Consider the following 19838-nt stretch of genomic DNA (forward strand, 5'->3'; position numbering starts at 1 on the left):
TATTTCTATTTTATATAATCTGCCATTCCAAATTAGTTTTAGTTTTCACAGTTTGTCTGTTAGTTTTTGTTTTTGTTTTCTCAGTTTCAGTTTAGTTGCAGAAGCATTAACTGGTATCATTTAAAAATGTCTAACATCATTACATTTCTCAGGGCAGTCTTGTTGTTACCTCTATCTATTTGTAATATCGTGTTTAATTTGGAATGTAAATGTTGCATATTTTATAACATGAATATGTGTAAAATGACAAAGGGCATTTAAACTTGATCCCCATTGTATCCATATGAATTTCCTTAGATGATTATATATCAATTCTTAACTAATCTTTGGGAAGTAAACAATTAAAGGAAGTGTTCACCCAAAAATGAAAATTCTCTTATAATTTACTCACCCTCATGCCATCCCAGATGTGTCTGACTTTCTTTCTTCTGCTGAACACAAAGATTTTTAGAAGAATACCTCAGCTCTGTAGTTCCATACAATGCAAGTCATCAATGCAAGCTTCAAAAAGCACATAAAGATAGCATTCTTTTTTACTGTAAATCTTGACATCAGCAGTCTCATTGGTGATCTATCCTGTAGACTGCAATTACAAGATTTATATTGAAAAAGGAGTTACATTTTGGTCTGTTCTCACCCAAAACCGATTAGATTTCATCAGAAGACATGAATTAAACCACTTAAGGATTACTTTGAGTGCATTTTAACATTGATACGTGTTGTATGGACCTACTGAGCTGTGATATTTCTACAGTATCTTTGTTTGTGTTCAGCAGAAGAAAGAAAGTCAAACACATCTGGGATGGCATGAGGGGGAGTAAATAATCAGAGAATTGTATATATATATATATATATATTTTTTGAGATTTTAAATTGATGATTTTTACATTGGGATGTGTGGCAGAGCTCATTTCTTTACCACCGGTGGGAAAAGCAATGGTAAAGAAAATAACAGAAATTTGAGGTGTAATGTTTGTAAATGTTACATAATGATTTATGATGTAAAAGTGTTCAAAAATATAAAAAATTTATTCTAAATTCTTTGTAGATATTTTCTAGAGAATCATTTGTCCTTTGAGATTTGTTCAAAAGAGGGTCTTCAAAGGTTCTACTCAGTATTAAGAATTTCTTCATTTTTGCTTTTGACTAAGGTAGAAGACATCCTAAGCTTTCTTCAAAGATATAATGGCAGATTATGTGTGTTTGGATCATAATTAAAAGTGCCAAGAAATGTAAAATTTCCAAAACTGGGCCCAAAACTAAAACTGAAATAAATCTGAGATCATTTTTATTTTATTTTAGTTTTTTCAAATAATTTCAGTTTTTATTTTTATTTTAGTAAACGAAAATGGTTTTAGTTAGTTTTTTAGTTTTCGTTAACTATAATAACTGATTAAGACGTTAACATTTCTTATTACATTTCTTACCCTCATCTTATATTGGCAAAAACTGAACTGAACTGAAAATTTAATATTTTTTAAGTAGGAAAGTCAACATTTTTGGAGAATGACTCTTATGTGAAACGAATCAGTGGAGACAGACAAATATTTTTTCTTACTTTATTGAACACAAGAATTTGTCAACAGAATGAAGTCAGATTGTTTTCGGTTAGTATTTACAGCAGTGGCAGTGGTGAAAAATGGTGGTACTGACATTTGATTTTGTAAAAATCTGTATACATCTGTGAGAGGTTCCTCTCAGCAGAAAATGCATGAAAGGATGTCTTATGAAGGTCTGGGATGAGAGTGGTGATGACAAACAGAATGAGTGTGAATGTGTCACAGAAGCCTTCACATCAAATGGGTGTGATTGCTCAGATGACGAACCTTAAATTCTTTTGAAACAATCATCATTTTGAACAGACTGATGGCACAAATGCAGTGGTGAATCTGTGCATGTAAACTCGCTTAACAATTGGTTCCACATTGAATTGCAGTAGAATGAATCCAAAGGTTTTTTTCAACTCCAGGTTGTTTTTCAATGAGATCACAAGGAATAGTTTGCATGCCTTCCAGTACAGTGTTTGTACAAGCCTCTCATGTGCTTGTTATCATAGACCAGAATCTAACTGGTAACACTCTACAATAAAATTCATGAACAAACATTATTACTTTATATAATGCTTAACAGAACAATTAATGTACATTAAAATAGTTAGAAACTTTGCTTCATACGTATATATTCCTATTTAAATATACATGAACTATGGATCTGTTAAGCATTTTATATGTTAACTAATTCAAGATATTATAAAGTGTTACCATTTAACCAAATAAAAGCAACTAATGTCTGTTTTATAGAAGAAAACACGACAAAAGTGAATATATGAACTACAACAGTTCACAGACATTCAGAGAGAAATGTACAACAAATAAAGCCTTTGACATTTGCAGTTATTTAGCAATTAAATTCTTAACCTTAACACCAATGACATCTAGTTCAGAATACATTGCATGCTTATTTCAGATTGAAAAATAGATGTCACTGACAAGGCATTTGACCAAATGTGAGCTGGAGGCCACAGACAGCAGATGTCTGCTTAGGTCTAAGGTACCTACAAAACGCAATGTATCAAGACAGTTTTTTTTGTGTGAATATACAGTATATATCTATATGTTTTATTTTGCATCAGTTAAATAAAGGCATGTTGTCGAGATTTTGAGAACTCAAGTTTCAGATATCACAATCCATTTACACCCGAAGACCCAGAAATTCATGTGCCGACACACTGAGCAAGAATCAAAACTGTTATTTTCACAGTTTACAGATCTGAACCATCTTATACCGGGAGGTATAAAGTCACCAAGACAATCTTGAGCTCTAAACCCAAGATGTGTACGATCAGTCCAGTCCGGTATGACTAGCAAACTCAAAGGATGTTTATATTGAAGGCACCAACTCCTTTGTATCCTGTATTCCATTTCTGCTGTTGCCATCTTTTTTTTTTTTTTTTTTTTTCCTCATCATGATGAACATTGTTTGAACTAACAGCTACAGCTTTCACAACCTATGGATTTTTTTTATTTATTCTATTACAAAGAACACACTGTATTCACACTAGGATTTTCACACATTCACAGTGCACAAGCTTGCAGCCTAAAGAATGAGAAACACTGTACAAAAAGTCAGGCTGAATATCATTGATGCTACTATATCCACACCGGAGTACTATGGCTTAAATAAAACAAAATAATAATTTGACCATGTATGCCTATTAAAGATATTAAAAACCAACAAACACCTTACTTTTTGACAATACTGCCATGCAAAGGCAAACACAGTAACTACATATTTTGTCAAAATTAATTTATGGGGTCTCTTAAACTATGATCTGTCCTGTGAAAGATGGGTTTGGCCCAACTATGCTCGGCTTCATTGTAAAATGGAATGTCATAATCTGCATTGAAAGCAAACAACTATAAAACCATTTTCTTTGTTTCAGTGTTGGTGTAGTTACTGCGTTTTGTTTTTGTAGGCAGGATATCTGTGTCAAAGGGGAACCGTCGCTGCATGGGTTAATTTCGAAGCGCTGTATTGATGCGTTGTTGTGGAGGCGGTCAGATGCACAGTGTGGAATCACAGTGTGGAGGAAGTAGAGAACGAGTCATTTTGGCAGCATGGTTTCAACAAATGCTCTTTTTGCAGTGAGGGGGAAGTTTTGGAATCTGAAACGTACTGTATGTTTTTATAGTACAATGATCTCTTATATGTCAAAAGATCAAAGACAATTTGATTCCTAATGTCATGACCCCTTTAACTTGTCGTCGCCGTGTTACGTAATGTCCCGTGGGCCTTGCACATCTACGCTCCTGGTGTTTGTTATTAGGGCATGAGTGCAACAGCTATATCTACCATGTAACACAGCAGTGGGTCGCAGTAACGCTGGGACTCAATTCTCTCAAGCAGCCATCTGATCCATTTCTAAGAGCTCCAGTTTGTTCTTTATGTTTTTTTAAAGGACATGTAGGAAGTTTCTACCATGGATCACTGCAGGACATCTCTTTAACTCTCAACCTTACAGTTGCTTTAAAAGTCTTAAAGTAAATGAAAGTAACCCAGACTGTTTAGGGGGAGTCAGAGTGTGTGTTGTAACAGAAAAGAAAATGAGGAAAAAAATTTGTATAACCCTAATGCCTAGTTCAGACCTCTACCCCATCATGCAAGTGTAATCTTTGTGCTGTTACTTCCTCGTTTGTGTCGTGTTTGCTAGAGAAGTTAGCTGCTTGTTAACGAGAGGGAGTTTTTCATAGCAAAATGCTGTAAACATTTGGGGCTGTAATAAATGAATGACATAATAGAAAAATAATTATGCAAAGCAAGCATACTAACAATCTATCGCTAACTCGCAAAAATAACGTGACAAATAACAAAATAAAAGGCAGTTGCTTTTGTACATTATTAAACACAAGTAAAACATCAAAAATGTTCCCCAAAATATTAATATGTGGCAGACAATAATAATGGAAATACTGCACGTAATAAAAATGGGACATAACTAAAACAGAACAGATATATTTGTGGTGTGTAAAGGCATTGTTGTGGAATAGCAAATATCTACGATTCCTCATGGTTGTCTCTTTCAACTGATCCTAAACTTTCTTATACCGACATTAATGTCATTTCAAACACACTAATCTTACTTCCAAGGTCAAGGAGAGTGCACTAGAGGTGAAGAATCTTTCCTTCCTTTTGTGTTTATAAAAGAAATGAAAAGTTCCAACAGAAATAGAAAAGAAAATTACAAAATAAAGGCATGAGCTCTTTAGGTGCTCTATACATCTAGAAAAAATGTTTGTTCTGCAAACTGAAAAAGACTCTGAAGAAAGAAACCCTTTTATTTTAAATGAGTTTTGATGTGGTGGTGTGGTGCTGTCTGCAACTGTCGTGCGCTTGACGATTCTCGATCACGCTTTGCTCTCGTTGCCGTTCGTCTGGGGGGCTTCATTGGGAACTGTCTTCACCTCCGTAGGGGGTTTATTTACCTCCGTCTCTGCCGCTTTACTTTTTTCATCTACAGCAATTTTACCACTGGGAGAAAAAAAGAGAAGGTGATCAGGAATGTTTTTCAGCCCTCGAACTGGCTGCTTTCTTGTCTTCCTTCTTTATACAATTTCCAAGTTTTGAGATAAAACACTTCAGTGAAGCCAACAGATTTAGCAGCTGACTGGATCTGTTTGGTTAACTTATCCTAACATCAAAGATTGGAATCAAATGAATGCAGATTTGTTCATGAGAATGAGCATGTATGAAGACAGAGGAACAATGCATGCAAGAATGATGCTAAATATTCAGCAACAATAATTTTCTTACTATTTTTTCAAGTTATGTTTTCTATTAAAAATATCTAAACATTGTTTAAGCATGATACATTTACTTGTGAAGCAAAATGACAAATTATATTAATGCTGAAGTGTGTAACTTTTTCTATGTTAAAATACTTTCTCCTATCCCCGCTTAAAGGGATAGTTCACCCAAAAATGAAAATACTCTCGTTTGGTGACCAAAATTTTGAAACACCAAAAAGCACATAAAGGCAGCATAAAAGTAATCCATAAGACTCCAGTGGTTAAATCCATATCTTCAGAAGCTATATTATAGGTGTGGGTGAGAAACAGATCAATATTTAAGTCATTTTTTACTATAAATTCTCCTTCCTGCCCAATGGGTGGTGATATGCACGAATAATGCAAATCGACAAAAATAAAAGAAAAAGAATGTGAAAGTGGAGATTGATAGTTAAAAGGGACTTAAATATTGATCTATTTCTCACCCACACCTATCATATGTCTTCAGAAGACATGGATTAAACCACTGGAGTCTTATGGATTACTTTTATGCTGCCTTTATGTGCTTTTGGACCTTCAAAGTTCTGCTCACCATTCATTTGCATTGTATGGACCAACAGAGCTGAGAAATTCTTCTAAAAATATTTGTGTTCAGCAGATGTAATCACCTTTTACCAGTGTTCTTACCACTGACTTATCCAACATGCACATGCCTGTTTACGTTTTGACGTTAAAAGCAGAGAATAATTTGATGATTTAAAATCTCATGTAAACGCAGTTTTAGCATTGCCAAATTTTTTTGAATAATCTGATTTTTTGCACTTGTTCGATTTATCTGAAAACAAGACTTATCTTTTGTAATTTTGCTTTTCCGGTAAATACATTTTGTTTAAATGATGTTTAAAATGTTTACTGGAAAACAAGACAAAAATACTGAATAAAAAAAATATTTCTGAATAAACCTAAAAAAACAAAAAAAACAAAAACAAAACAGTAACTACACAGCACTGGCGTGGAGAGCTCATAGAGAAGAATTCTGCTGCACAGACTCAATCTGCATAAAACTACATACATGTGAACCTCTCCCTTTGCGCTTATTGGCTGTGTAATAGTTTGTTGATACACAGAGCAGTTTTCTCCTGGGGTTGGCTGGAGCAAAGTATAATAATAAATAATAAATCATAAATAAATGAAAATCACTCGCTGCAAACTGGTTATTACTGAATATTTCACATGCACATGGACATCTGTTCTCAAGGGAGCTGACAAAGCAGATAGTGCGACTTGAAAAGGAAATTTGCTTAAATTATTTATAGTGGGCAGATTTTTTTCTGAGCAAAGATAATTCCTATAATAGACTTGACTGGCCCTGTACTGGATGTGCCAAATCATTCATAAATGCATAATGAATCACATAAATTGAAGATGTGCATCACTGGGAAGGAACTGAGAAGGACAGTCGCTGTCGCATTTCTGACACATTCACTTTCTTCCTCTTGCAGGGCTATTTTTAGTATACCTGTACTGCTGCAGGCTGTTATCAGCTGTGAATTGCTGTTCATTATATTCATCAAACATGCCCAGACAGTGATGACAGCTCACAGCTTCTTTCATGCTGTAACTTGGGACCAATGTCGAGTGTTCTAGTGTTCGGATACGGCAGACACACTCCGGCAGCCACAGAGGGGCATTGTTGGGAGGCGAATGGGTGCAGTGGAGTGAGGGCGGCTTGACTTACCATCTACACAATCTCAGTGGTACGACACAAGAGTGGGGTGCTTTGTCAGTGTCATAAGACTGAACTGCTTGTCCCTGGCTGATGATAAGTGATATGCATCATCCAGGGCGGCAGCACCAGCAGTCGAGTATCATTACCCTCATCACGATAAAGCTATTTGACTATGTTCCAGCCTCACATAAAGAGTGGCCAGTTCTGTGGCAGACACAAAGCATTATTATCCAGTCAGAGTGAGCTGGTAATGATGCTTCAGTGGTACTGCAAGTAGGGCTGGATGATATATTGAATATTCACTATATATTCACAATTAATTTGCTGCTGTATTGAAAGCAACATTGCAAATATCGCAATGATTTTTATGTGCTTTTTATTTGCCTAAAGGTAGGCTTTCTAAAGGCTGTGTCATTTGACTAGTTTCACGATCCTTCCTTGTCTTGTGACTTGCGAGTATAAGAGCATAAAAACAGAGATGTTTAGCATCTCTGATTTAAACTTCAGTAACAAAAACAGCATTAGAGTTGGTAAGTTTCATTCATTTTCATCTATTAGTTCAAACTGTCTGTTTCAGTTAATTGATTCAAAACTGTGATTGAACGATTTGCTAGTGTCATCACTCCAATTATTGGAAGTTTCCATGTTTTAGTAAAAAAAAATATGTATGTAGGTATAGATTGCTCTATGTACTATTACATTAATATAATGCATATAAATGAAAAGGATTACATTTAAGTCTTCTTTATTTTCACTTAGTGAGAAACATTTCAAGTGTATTTTACTTGTATTAAAGATTTTGAATCTGTTTGGTGACAATGGCTGTTTGGTTGATATGTTTAGTTTCATTGGAAAAAAAGCAATTACATAAATATTGTGATATACAGTATACCTTATGTAATTTTGCTTCTACAGCAAATATATTTATATATTTTGTTTGAAGGTCTTTTAGATATTTTTACTGGAAAACAAGACAAAAATACTAAGTAAGAAAATGATTTCTTGCCATGAATAAACCCTGAAAAAGTCAGTGACTACACAGCATTGGTGTGAACTATATTTTACCTTCTTGCATTATACATTTAGAATCAGTGGCTGTTTGGTTGAAACTATGTTTGCTCTGATTGAAAAAAAAAAAAAAAAAAAAAAAAATCAGAACCTTTCAGAATTTCTGAACAAATGTATAAATATCGATGTGTATCAAACATATATCGACTTATATACTTTTGCTTCTACAGTAAATATATTTTGTTATTCTTTTTTATTTATCGTCAATAGGCAGAAAGATATCGAGATAAGATATAGAGATACAGCTATATCACCCAGCCCTAACTGAAAGCAAAAGGAAACTTCTGAAGACCAGGAAAAGCTATATCCGTAATTTGTCAGTTCGCATCCACAGTGAGATGTAAATCTTTAAATGTGCAAACTTGCTTCCCTAAAGTGAAGTGTTTTAAGATGGGAAACTCAGTTGTTTCATTGATATTTTGTAGGGTCTGTGAAGACAGAGAAAAGCAGTCAGGTAGCCTTAAATCTTCCACGCCACTTACAGACAGGTAAGCCAATGAGCTCAGGTGGCAGTCAATGAGAGGGAGCCTCCCTGGAGTGTTCCTACTCAAATTAGACAACTGAGCTTGGCAAAGAGAGAACAAGCCTGACATGTGCTGGGCCATACATAGAAAGTGCAAACGGCAAGGCACAAGGGGATGTGGTGAAAACAAAGTCTCTAGTAAATATTTAACAAATGCCATGCTCGCACTAATTCCCTGCTGGAAATCTTGGCTGACTGTTAACAACCGATATTCGCTGTATTCCAGAACACAGAGCTACAGAATGGTACTGAGGAGGTTGATTCATGCAAGCACACAGGAGCTGGCGTTCGATACAGCCGCTCACCCCACACAAGCTGAGTTGAATGAATATATTTCTGGCTCCATTAGACACCTCTACTAAGCAAGCAGAACTGAATCTGTCAGAAATTAAATGTTGTCATGTTTGAATTTGGTAATTGTAGCCACTGACTGGATGAAACCACAGGGGTGTGCATCTTTATTTAGGGTTGCTGATATGATGCACTCAGAGTCAGCATGGGTCCAACAAAGGTGCGGGGACCTGGTGTCTTGGAGAATTCTATCATCCTGCAGATTCCTGTCACCCTTCGACCCAAAAGCGATTTATTGGCTAAAAGAACTTTGTAATGGGTAATGTATTTAGTGCCTGAATAGAAGTCCTACAAAATCACTTTATAAAGTTAAAGGTGCAGTCAGTAATATTTGTGTTTATGCTGCACTGGCACCTAGCAGCGTAGATGCAGCATTACGCAAAACCAGAAGTTCTCAGTAACCACTGCTATTGCAGAAATTAACTAATCAATCTAAGACTAACATGACTAGAGTCTTCATCTCATTTGAGTGTACATACTTTTAAAGAGATGTTTCAAAAATACCATGCTAATATTACTATTTCTATTTAAACATTTAGCATTAGCAAAAAGGAAAATCACTTTGTGCACCTTTAACTACATAAACACGACAATGAATGTAGTTTACATGTCACATATCTTATAGTTAGTGCTGTCAGTCAATTACAATTTTTAATCGCGATTAATCTCACATTTGTTTGTCGTTAATCGTGATTAAACGCAGATTTTGAAAGTGTTGAAATTTGACACTCTGGGCTCTATTTTTGTGAGTGCGCAAAATGCCGTGGGTGGGAGTTTTTGCGCTACTGTGGGTGCAGGTGCACAAACTGTGGGTGTATTCTATGTAAATGAAGTGGCGCAAAGCGCAATTGATATTTTCCTAAGAATTTAGTCGTTGCGCTAAGACGTTTCAATACCACCTCTTAACTCAGCACAATGTCATAATTCAGTTCTGCATTTGCAGTTTGGAGAATTCACCAGCAGTTGGTAATAAAATTAATGTCCAAATTCTGAAAGTACAGAACATCAAATTATGTCCCTTCAGTTGCTGTTGAAGCCATCTGTTGAAACCCAATTTGTTTCCCCCTTTTTCCCCCAATTTGGAATGCCCAATTCCCAATGTGCTTTTAAGTCCTCGTGGTCACGTAGTGATTCGCCTCAATCTGGGTGGTGGAGGACGAATCTCAGTTGCCTCTGCGTCTGAGACCATCAACCTGCGCATCTTATCATGTGGCTTGTTGAGCGCATTGCCACGGAGACATAGCGCGTGTGGAGGCTTCACGCCATCCACCGCGGCATCCACGCTCAACTCACCACACACCCCACTGAGAACGAACCACACTATAGCGACCACGAGGAGGTTACCCCATAAGACTCTACCCTCCCTAGCAACCAGGCCAATTTGGTTGTTTAGGAGACCTGGCTGGAGTCACTCAGCATGCCCTGGGATTTGAACTAGCAAACTCCAGGGGTGGTAGCCAGAGTCTTTTACCACTGAGCTACCCAGGCCCCCAGTTCACATTTCTTAAGGTCTGGCCATAAATTCCATGACCTCACACCCTAAACTAACAAATAGGTTTTGATCAACTTTACTTAGAATAAATAAATAAATAATAATGATTATTTTAACATAAGATAGATCTATTGTTTACAAATTATGAAAACTGAGAAAGAACATTTAGATCTGTCCATATCTTTTACATTATCAACGCACATAAGTAAACAATGGCAATCTAATATGATTAAACTGTCTTTTTACATAAGATATATTTAAAACTGAAAAAGAGTAAATGTCTGTTCTTCCTTTTTCTCTATTAGCCTTGCAGAAAATTAGCTTGTCCTTTTCCTGCACATATTTGTGCAGGAGCCACATAATTGTGCAGATAACCATTGGTAAACAGATGTTCAGGATTGAGAATACTGACTCACAGTCGTATAAAGAACTTTTATATAGACAATTTTACTGACCCTGAACTGATGAGACACGCACGTTTACCACTTGAAGAATGGAGAATAAAAGCAAACATTTCTGTGCATTTTCTTTAAAGGTTCAGTTTTCCTCATTGATTTGTCTTTTGTTGAAAAATGTTGTGCATATGAGCTGACATCACTTCTGTAACAAGTATTTGTATTGCTGTGATGTACATCTGTAGATTTGACTGCACTCAGCAGCTAAGCAATTTGCATAAATACAGGTGCATCTCAATAAATTAGAATGTCGTGGAAAAGTTAATTTATTTCAGTAATTCAACTCAAATTGTGAAACTCGTGTATTAAATAAATTCAATGCACACAGACTGAAGTAGTTTAAGTCTTTGGTTCTTTTAATTGTGATGATTTTGGCTCACATTTAACAAAAACCCACCAATTCACTATCTCAAAAAATTAGAATACATCATATGACCAATAAAAAAAACATTTTTAGTGAATTGTTGGCCTTCTGGAAAGTATGTTCATTTACTGTATATGTACTCAATACTTGGTAGGGGCTCCTTTTGCTTTAATTACTGCCTCAATTCGGCGTGGCATGGAGGTGATCAGTTTGTGGCACTGCTGAGGTGGTATGGAGGCCCAGGTTTCTTTGACAGTGGCCTTCAGCTCATCTGCATTTTTTGGTCTCTTGTTTCTCATTTTCCTCTTGACAATACCCCATAGATTCTCTATGGGGTTCAGGTCTGGTGAGTTTGCTGGCCAGTCAAGCACACCAACACCATGGTCATTTAACCAACTTTTGGTGCTTTTGGCAGTGTGGGCAGGTGCCAAATCCTGCTGGAAAATGAAATCAGCATCTTTAAAAAGCTAGTCAGCAGAAGGAAGCATGAAGTGCTCCAAAATTTCTTGGTAAACGGGTGCAGTGACTTTGGTTTTCAAAAAACACAATGGACCAACACCAGCAGATGACATTGCACCCCAAATCATCACAGACTGTGGAAACTTAACACTGGACTTCAAGCAACTTGGGCTATGAGCTTCTCCACCCTTCCTCCAGACTCTAGGACCTTGGTTTCCAAATGAAATACAAAACTTGCTCTCATCTGAAAAGAGGACTTTGGAACACTGGGCAACAGTCCAGTTCTTCTTCTCCTTAGCCCAGGTAAGACGCCTCTGACGTTGTCTGTGGTTCAGGAGTGGCTTAACAAGAGGAATACGACAACTGTGGTGGCTCTTGATGCCTTGACCCCAGCCTCAGTCCATTCCTTGTGAAGTTCACCCAAATTCTTGAATTGATTTTGCTTGACAATCATAAGGCTGCGGTTCTCTTGGTTGGTTGTGCAACTTTTTCTTCCACACTTTTTCCTTCCACTCAACTTGCTGTTAACATGCTTGGATACAGCACTCTGTGAACAGCCAGCTTCTTTGGCAATGAATGTTTGTGGCTTACCCTCCTTGTGAAGGGTGTCAGTGATTGTCTTCTGGACAACTGTCAGATCAGCAGTCTTCCCCATGATTGTGTAGCCTAGTGAACCAAACTGAGAGACAATTTTGAAGGCTCAGGAAACCTTTGCAGGTGTTTTGAGTTGATTAGCTGATTGGCATGTCACCATATTCTAATTTTTTGAGATAGTGAATTGGTGGGTTTTTGTTAAATGTGAGCCACAATCATCACAATTAAAAGAACCAAAGACTTAAACTACTTCAGTCTGTGTGCATTGAATTTATTTAATACACGAGTTTCACAATTTGAGTTGAATTACTGAAATAAATGAACTTTTCCAGGACATTCTAATTTATTGAGATGCACCTGTACATTTGATTGAATAAGACACAATAAAATATGCTCACCTAAAAGTTGAGTGCTTGGATGTTTAGACTTGGACGCGATTTTACCAAAATCATTTGGAGGGCCAGATAGTAGTGATTGTTGGGCCGGTTTTGGGCCAGCAATAGTAGTGATTGTTGCGCCAGTTGACTAGCCCTGTAATATGCTATTGAACACACTGCTTTAGCCTATTTAAAAGCTATATATTAATGTACATAATAAACTATTGATTTAAGTGTACTCAGGTAAACAGTTATAATAATATAGAACTAATTATAATGTAAACTAAGAACAGTAATATAAAACAAAGAAATACATGAATAACATTGAGTGATTTTCTTTACAATGTAGCAGTGAGAGGGTTTTCTTTATAATACTGTTTGATTAATATTAACAACATAATAGACAGCGACTGCAAGGTCTAAAGCTCAAATCTAATATTGACACATACTACAGAACCCGATTGTTTAAATTCCACCTGTTTGCCATTACTTGACTGTGTTAACATTAATACTGCCTCAGACGGGCATGTTGACGATGAAGCGTATTTGACCGTTAATTTTCACACATCATTATCGCTGAGAAGCGTTCCGACTGCTTCTCAGTTCTTCTGGTCGAGCACCAGCTCTGACATTTTGGTTTAAAAGGAGTAACAGAGCATGCGCTTAATTAAGCGTGAACATTTGAAAGACGCTGTGCGCTAGTCAAACAGCTTGCGAGTCGGTACTTGGTACTACGAGTACAGCAGATACACTGGTATATATAAATCATTTTTAGTTTAGCATCGACTTACTACCGAAGTACCAGTACTTTTGATATCCTTAACGCTGACTGATTTGCATGTTAGTCTAGCATATACTAGAATGCTACCACTACTAAAAAAAAGAGGGACTAGGATTCTGCAGGGGAATAGAATCTTGCACAACACAGTACCAGTTGGCCGTTTAAAGACATTTCACAAATGGTGCGACAAATCACTCTGCACCTTGTCTACAGTGTTAATGCAATTACAATGGTCATACTTTAGCCTTCTCTAACAGAGATTTTTATTAATGAAAAAATTAAGACTGTTAATTTATTTCTTACTTTCCCTTTCATCCTTGAAAGCCATCATTTTAAATCATCAACAGAATTGTCACATTTGAGACAACCAATCATTGTGAGGCTCTGCCAGTTATAATGGAGAAATTAATTAGCACGCTGCTCAAAACAAAACTGAAAGAACAATTTCACACATTTATAATGGCTTTGCCTTGTTGTGCTGCCATTGAACCGGTGTCTACAGAGGTGCAAATAAACACTGTGGAAGCAACCGCGGCTTACTATACAAGTCAGATTTCATTTAAATACCAAATGGAATGCTGTGAGATTGAAGATGCATGAAAATCCTGATGGAATTCTGGTATTATATCGAGTAGTGGGAGGAAAGTGAGCAAGTGAGTGAGAGAGTGAGTGTACAGGTAGAAAGGGGTGAGGGAGAACACAGACAAACAAGTAAGAAAACGGAGATGGTTAAGGACAGGGACACACTGCAAAAAGAAAATAAAAAAAGAAAAAGAAACTCATTATTTTTGTCTTGCTTTCTAGTAAAAATATCAAGTAAAAACATCCTTAAAACAAAATCAACACTAAAGAAGCAAAAATGATAAAAGATATCAAGTCTTCTTTTTAGAGAAAACTTAAAATCTTGTTTTAAGTTTGTGCTTAAAACAAGAGAGCAAGAAAATTTTAAAAATTAATTGTTTCCCCCTCTTAAGTAAGTTCATTTTTTCTTTCCCCATTGGCAAATAGTCTTTCTTTCTTGTTTTAAGCACAGATATTTGTTTCTCAGGAGACTCAGGAGTGAATTCGCGTCTTATTCGCTAACCACCAACAATCTACATTTAAAGGGTGCAAACAGCTCTGAAATAATGCTGCAACTTGAGTATTTAAATGAAAAGGATAGTTCAACCAAAAAGGAAAATTCTGTTATCATTTTCTCACCCTGATGTTGTTCCAAACCCATGACTTTCTTGGTGACTGAGGCTAACATTCTGTCTAGAATCTCCTGTTGGGTTCCACGGAAGACAAAAATAAGGGGGAGTAAATGATGACAGCATTTTAATTTTTGGGTGAACTATCCCTTAATCATTGTCATTCTTTTTCACAAAAACACACCTCCTTTCTCCTTTCTATTATAGACTGCGCTTTATTCATAAAACAATTACCACCCGAGAAAAACAGGTGATAAACTGAATATTATGATTTTAGGATGTTTCGATATTTTTACAGGAAAACAAGACAAAAATAATGAGTGAGAAAAGGATTTTTTGCAGTGAACAAACATTACTAATGATCTAGAGTTGGCCATACTCGTCCTGGTTGGGTGCGGACAGTGCAGTGGAGGAGGCAGTGGTGGTGGAATTGGCCAGCGCATCAAACACATCTTTGGCAAGGTCACTATCTGCGGTCTTCTGGGCTCCTCCCTGTACCCGAGAGTCCTTACTTTGGGGAGGATTTGCAGTATTGCTGGGAGTCGACTCAGCAGAGCCCTTTGCACCAGCACTCAGTGCTGGCTCTCCCGCAGGGGGCTTGGTAGAATCAGCTTTGGCCAAATCTGCAGGGGTCACGGAGGTTGGGGCAGTTGAATCAGATGCAGGGAGGGCATCTAAGGACTTTGAGTTCTGGTTGGAGGGTGTATCGCTCAAGTCCACAAGAGGGGCCACAGCTGTGGGGGCAGCAGCTTGTGGGGAGGTAGGAGAGGTTACACTAGCTTTGGGGGTGCTGGACTGAGGAGCAGGTTTAGGATCAGCCGCAGGGACGGTGCTTGAGGTAAGGGTGGTGCTATCGCTAGCGGGGCTGTCAGTGCTGGGGTCTGAGTTAGTGGTTACAGAAGGAAGCAAGTCCACTACAGTTGCTGTAGTGTCAGCAGCGTGCCTGTGAGAACAGGGGGAAGAGAAGGAGGAGCACGGAGAAAGAGAGGGATCCACGCAAAGAAAAGGGAGGGCAAGGGGATGGGAGGAGGGCCAAGGTAAAATATACACACACAAGTAAGTGTAACATGCATGTCAAAGTAAAGATCAAACATATCATATTAGGTAGTTACAAGGTATAAGAAAATTAAGTGGTGTGTGGTATCTACAGAATTAAACTACCACAGAGGGGCAGTTAAACTCAATAAACACAAGTAGATGTTAATAGTAGACATTACTGGAAGACCAGTGGGTACATCCAATAACATTAATGGTAGCCATCTCATGTGTTCCTTCCTGGGGTGAGTAGACTGATTATTTGCATTATGTTGCAGTCAAGAATAATGAATAACATGCCACTAGCTGCTCCAGTAAGGCTCTACTTCTGTTACAGTGGCAACATTCAACAAATAGCCCTTTAGCTGCAAATGTGTCAGACTCATTTTCTTTGATCTAGGGAAATTATTATTTAGATGTGAAGTCTATTAGATACATAGATTTACCTCTATGATATTACCTCGAGTTTTAAATTTGGACTTTGAATTAAATGGTTTCGCATAAACATTATTTTGATTAATTCGCTGAAACAAACGATTGGGACTGATAGCCCACAAAGATACAGTGTGTGGTTCACTTGCTAATGTTTGGACATAAATCTAGGTTGTTTACTATTGAAAAGCCTTTTCTTTTATGTGTTCTTTATGTTTGATTGACCATGTACAATGGCAGCCAAAAGTTTGGAATAATGTACAGATTTTGCTGTTTCGGAAGGAAATTGGTACTTTAATTCACCAAAGTGGCATTCAACTGATCACAAAGTATAGTCAGAACATTACTGATGTAAAAACAGCACCATCACTATTTGAAAAATGTCATTTTTGATTAAATCTAGACAGGCCCCATTTCCAGCAGCCATCACTCCAACACCTTATCCTTGAGTAATCATGCTAAATTGCAAGAAATTAAATTGTCATTATATTAAACACTGCTGAAAGCTATTTGGTTCGTTAAATGAAGCTTAACATTGTCTTTGTGTTTATTTTTGAGTTGCCACAGTATGCAATAGACTGGCATGTCTTAAGGTCAATATTAGGTCAAAAATGGCAAAAAAGAAACAGCTTTCTCTAAAAACTCATCAGTCAATCACTGTTTTGAGGAATGAAGGCTATACAATGCTTGAAATTGCCAAAAAAAACTGAAGATTTCATACAAAGGTGTACACTACAGTCTTCAAAGACAAAGGACAACTGGCTCTAACAAGGACAGAAAAAGATGTGGAAGGCCAGATGTACAACTAAACAAGAGGATAAGTACATCAGAGTGTCTAGTTTGAGAAATAGACGCCTTGCATGTCCTCCGCTGACAGCTTCATCGAATTCTACACGCTCAACACCAGTTTAATGTACAACAGTAAAGAGAAGACTCAGGGGTGCAGGCCTTATGGGAAGAATTGCAAAGAAAAAGCCACTTTTGAAACAGAAAAACAAAAAGAAAAAGTTAGAGTGGGCAAAGAAATACAGACATTGGACAACAGATAATTGGAAAAGAGTGTTATGGATCTTAACCCCATTGAGCTTTTGTGGGATCAGCTAGACTGTAAAGAGACAGCGACATCTATGGCAAGTGCTACAGGAAGTGTGGGTTGAAATATCACCTGAGTATCTGGACAAACTGACAGCTAGAATGCCAAGGATCTGCAAAGCTGTTGTTGCTGCACGCGAAGGATATTTGATGAGAACTCTTTGAAGTAGTTTAAGAAGTTACATTGTGATCTGTTGAATGCCACTTTGATGAATAAAAGTACTAATTTCTTTCCATAAGAGCAAATTCTGTACATTATTCCAAACTTTTGGCCACCAGTGTATGTAAGAAAATATGTTGTTTTTCCATGTTGTTCAACTTTTGTACAGTGTATAAGCTTACATGCATTGTTAAGTGTTTTTACCTGGTTGAGTGTGGTTTTATGTGTGTAACAGGGTTGAGTGTGTGTGTTCAGGGACTCACTCAGGGTCAGTTAGAGGGGTGGTCTCATTTGGTTCAGTGGGGCCTCCTCCCTCATGGTTTGGTGTGTGTTCTTCCTCAGTCCTTACCTCCACAATGGGCTCCTTGGACTCATCCTTCCTGTTACAGTGGACAACACGCCAGAGTTATACAGACATTCAAAGACCAACAGCCAAAGCACAGTAGATTTCATGCTATTTGCAGTTAAATAAAATGGTCTAAAAATGTTTGCTGCAAGTATAAAAACTGATTAAAATTTTAATGAAACGATTAATTGATAATGTTACGCAGGAAACACCCTGGTTTTCTTGGTATAGCATTCCAAACCCTGCTGAAATAACAGCTTAAACAATAGTTTGCTGTTATGGTTTGCTGGTTTTAGACATTTGTCAGCTGGTCAGGCTGGGAAACCAGCTGGGTGACCAGCTAAACCTGCCAAAGACCAGCTTGTCCAGGCTGAGAGTCCAGCTTGAGCTAGCTGAGACCAGCAAACCAGCTTAGGCTGGTTTCAGTTGCCCTTTTTCAGCAGGGAATGGCTAGTAAACAAATGCAAGCAAAGGCAACCACCAGCCGCTCATCTCATTCTTAACCAGCATGCAGCTCTCCTCCTCTCCACTTATCTTGACACTGCTGCCATGAGCCAATATTCACATCATTCTCATTCATAGAGTCAGATATGCCACAATCAGTCCTGCCTCAAGCCCTCCCGTAGAGCTGATCGGGCTGATAACAATGGGAGAGCAGAGATGGATGGCTGCATCGGACAAGGGAACACACAGATGTGATGAGAAGGAAAAGACAGCTCACGTGAAGGCAGCTTTTCCCTCTTCGATATCCTTGTCCTTGGAAGAAGGGCCGGACTTGCCACAGAAGTTGACAGCAATGCACATGAGAAGACCACACTTGTTGAGGAAGTAGCATGTGACGTCCACACCAAACAGAAGCAGGATGAAGACCACGATGAGGATGCCCACAATGGCACCGGTGCCCAAACCTGAGCCGGTTTCTTTGGAAGGAGGAAAAGAAGAGACACTTGGATACTTAAGAAATAAAACATTGATGACATCATTGCCTTAAAGTTTGAGGTATTTAGAACAATTGAAATTTCACTTTATATCAAATATATTTTGCATAGTTTGTAATTGATTAAAAGTTGAATTGACAAGGTCTCTTGAAGACAACACACACACATATAAAAAAATTTTTTTTAGGTTTTCCACATAGATTATCAAAATGGCAAAAAATGGGATGCATTACATGTGTTAAAGTCACACAATATACAATGAAAGATCATATACAGTGACACTGTGAACAAGGGCATTCACTACTCACATTGAAATGAATCCAGCATGCGCATTCAGAAGACATAATTAACTCTCTTTGTGCAGAACTTCAGCATTCTTGTTCAGTGTTAATACAAGGCTTATTCGGCTCAGATTCATGCACACACTTTTCAACAGAGAAATTGCACTGGCATGTGAAGATAATCTCAATATTAAGCTTTTAGCATTTTAAAACTTTCACTGTAACCACACACACTAAGCAAATGGAATCGACACTAATGAAAATACAAAGAAACACAACGGGAATGATGGTCAGAATGTATGGACAAACACAAAGCAGGACTATGTTTTCAGCTCATGAAAACATAGGCTACTTACCAGCAATGCAAAAGTTACACCATGAAAATACAATAACTACATGATTCATGCATAATTTGGATCAGTAAACAGAACACTGGTCAAAAAATAAAAATAAACATTGCATTAAAAAATATACAAATAAACATCAGCTACTGTATATATATTTTCCTGCAGCATCAGTGAACCTTAAACCAGTCAACTGGCAATTCATATCTTATCAATCTCAGCTTCTTCTGAAATGTATGATTCATTTTGGCTTCATATTGCAGGCAGAGCTTGCAGTGAAAAGCACTCAGATGTATGAAGACGACTAACACAATTTGTCAAGGAATGAACTTGCATTAACAGCTGGTGCTTTTGGGCTAACCAAGCTAATTTTCAGTGAGATTTGAGAGGGCTCAGACTTAAACCAGCTCATTTGTGGATAAATAAGGAGCATTTTGATAAAAATGAAAAAAAGTTTTTATGTGTGTGACCTAAGTCAAATGCTGTTCAGTGTCGACATATTTTTGGCCATGTAGTGTGTCATAATAAACCGATAATTTTTG

At 37.4% G+C, this 19838-nt stretch overlaps 1 protein-coding gene across 4 annotated transcripts in view; it reads right to left on the reverse strand.

Moving 5' to 3' along the window:
* Nucleotides 1–1545: 1545 nt before the first annotated feature.
* LOC127429385 (neural cell adhesion molecule 1-like) overlaps nucleotides 1546–19838 on the reverse strand; it is a 318093-nt gene continuing 299800 nt past the window's right edge. For 2 of the 4 annotated variants that reach the window (XM_051678381.1, XM_051678380.1), the window contains 4 exons: nucleotides 18455–18653; nucleotides 17651–17767; nucleotides 15048–15611; nucleotides 1546–5028 (listed from right to left, as the gene is read on the reverse strand). In XM_051678381.1, coding sequence (XP_051534341.1) covers nucleotides 4905–5028; nucleotides 15048–15611; nucleotides 17651–17767; nucleotides 18455–18653 — 1004 coding nt within the window. In that variant the 3' untranslated portion in view covers nucleotides 1546–4904. The remainder of the gene's footprint in view (nucleotides 5029–15047; nucleotides 15612–17650; nucleotides 17768–18454; nucleotides 18654–19838) is intronic. The other 2 variants (XM_051678384.1, XM_051678382.1) reach the window with 1 other exon arrangement.

The sequence above is a fragment of the Myxocyprinus asiaticus genome, chromosome 38 (assembly GCF_019703515.2).
Source record: "Myxocyprinus asiaticus isolate MX2 ecotype Aquarium Trade chromosome 38, UBuf_Myxa_2, whole genome shotgun sequence".
In the NCBI taxonomy this organism is placed as follows: Eukaryota; Metazoa; Chordata; class Actinopteri; order Cypriniformes; family Catostomidae; genus Myxocyprinus; species Myxocyprinus asiaticus.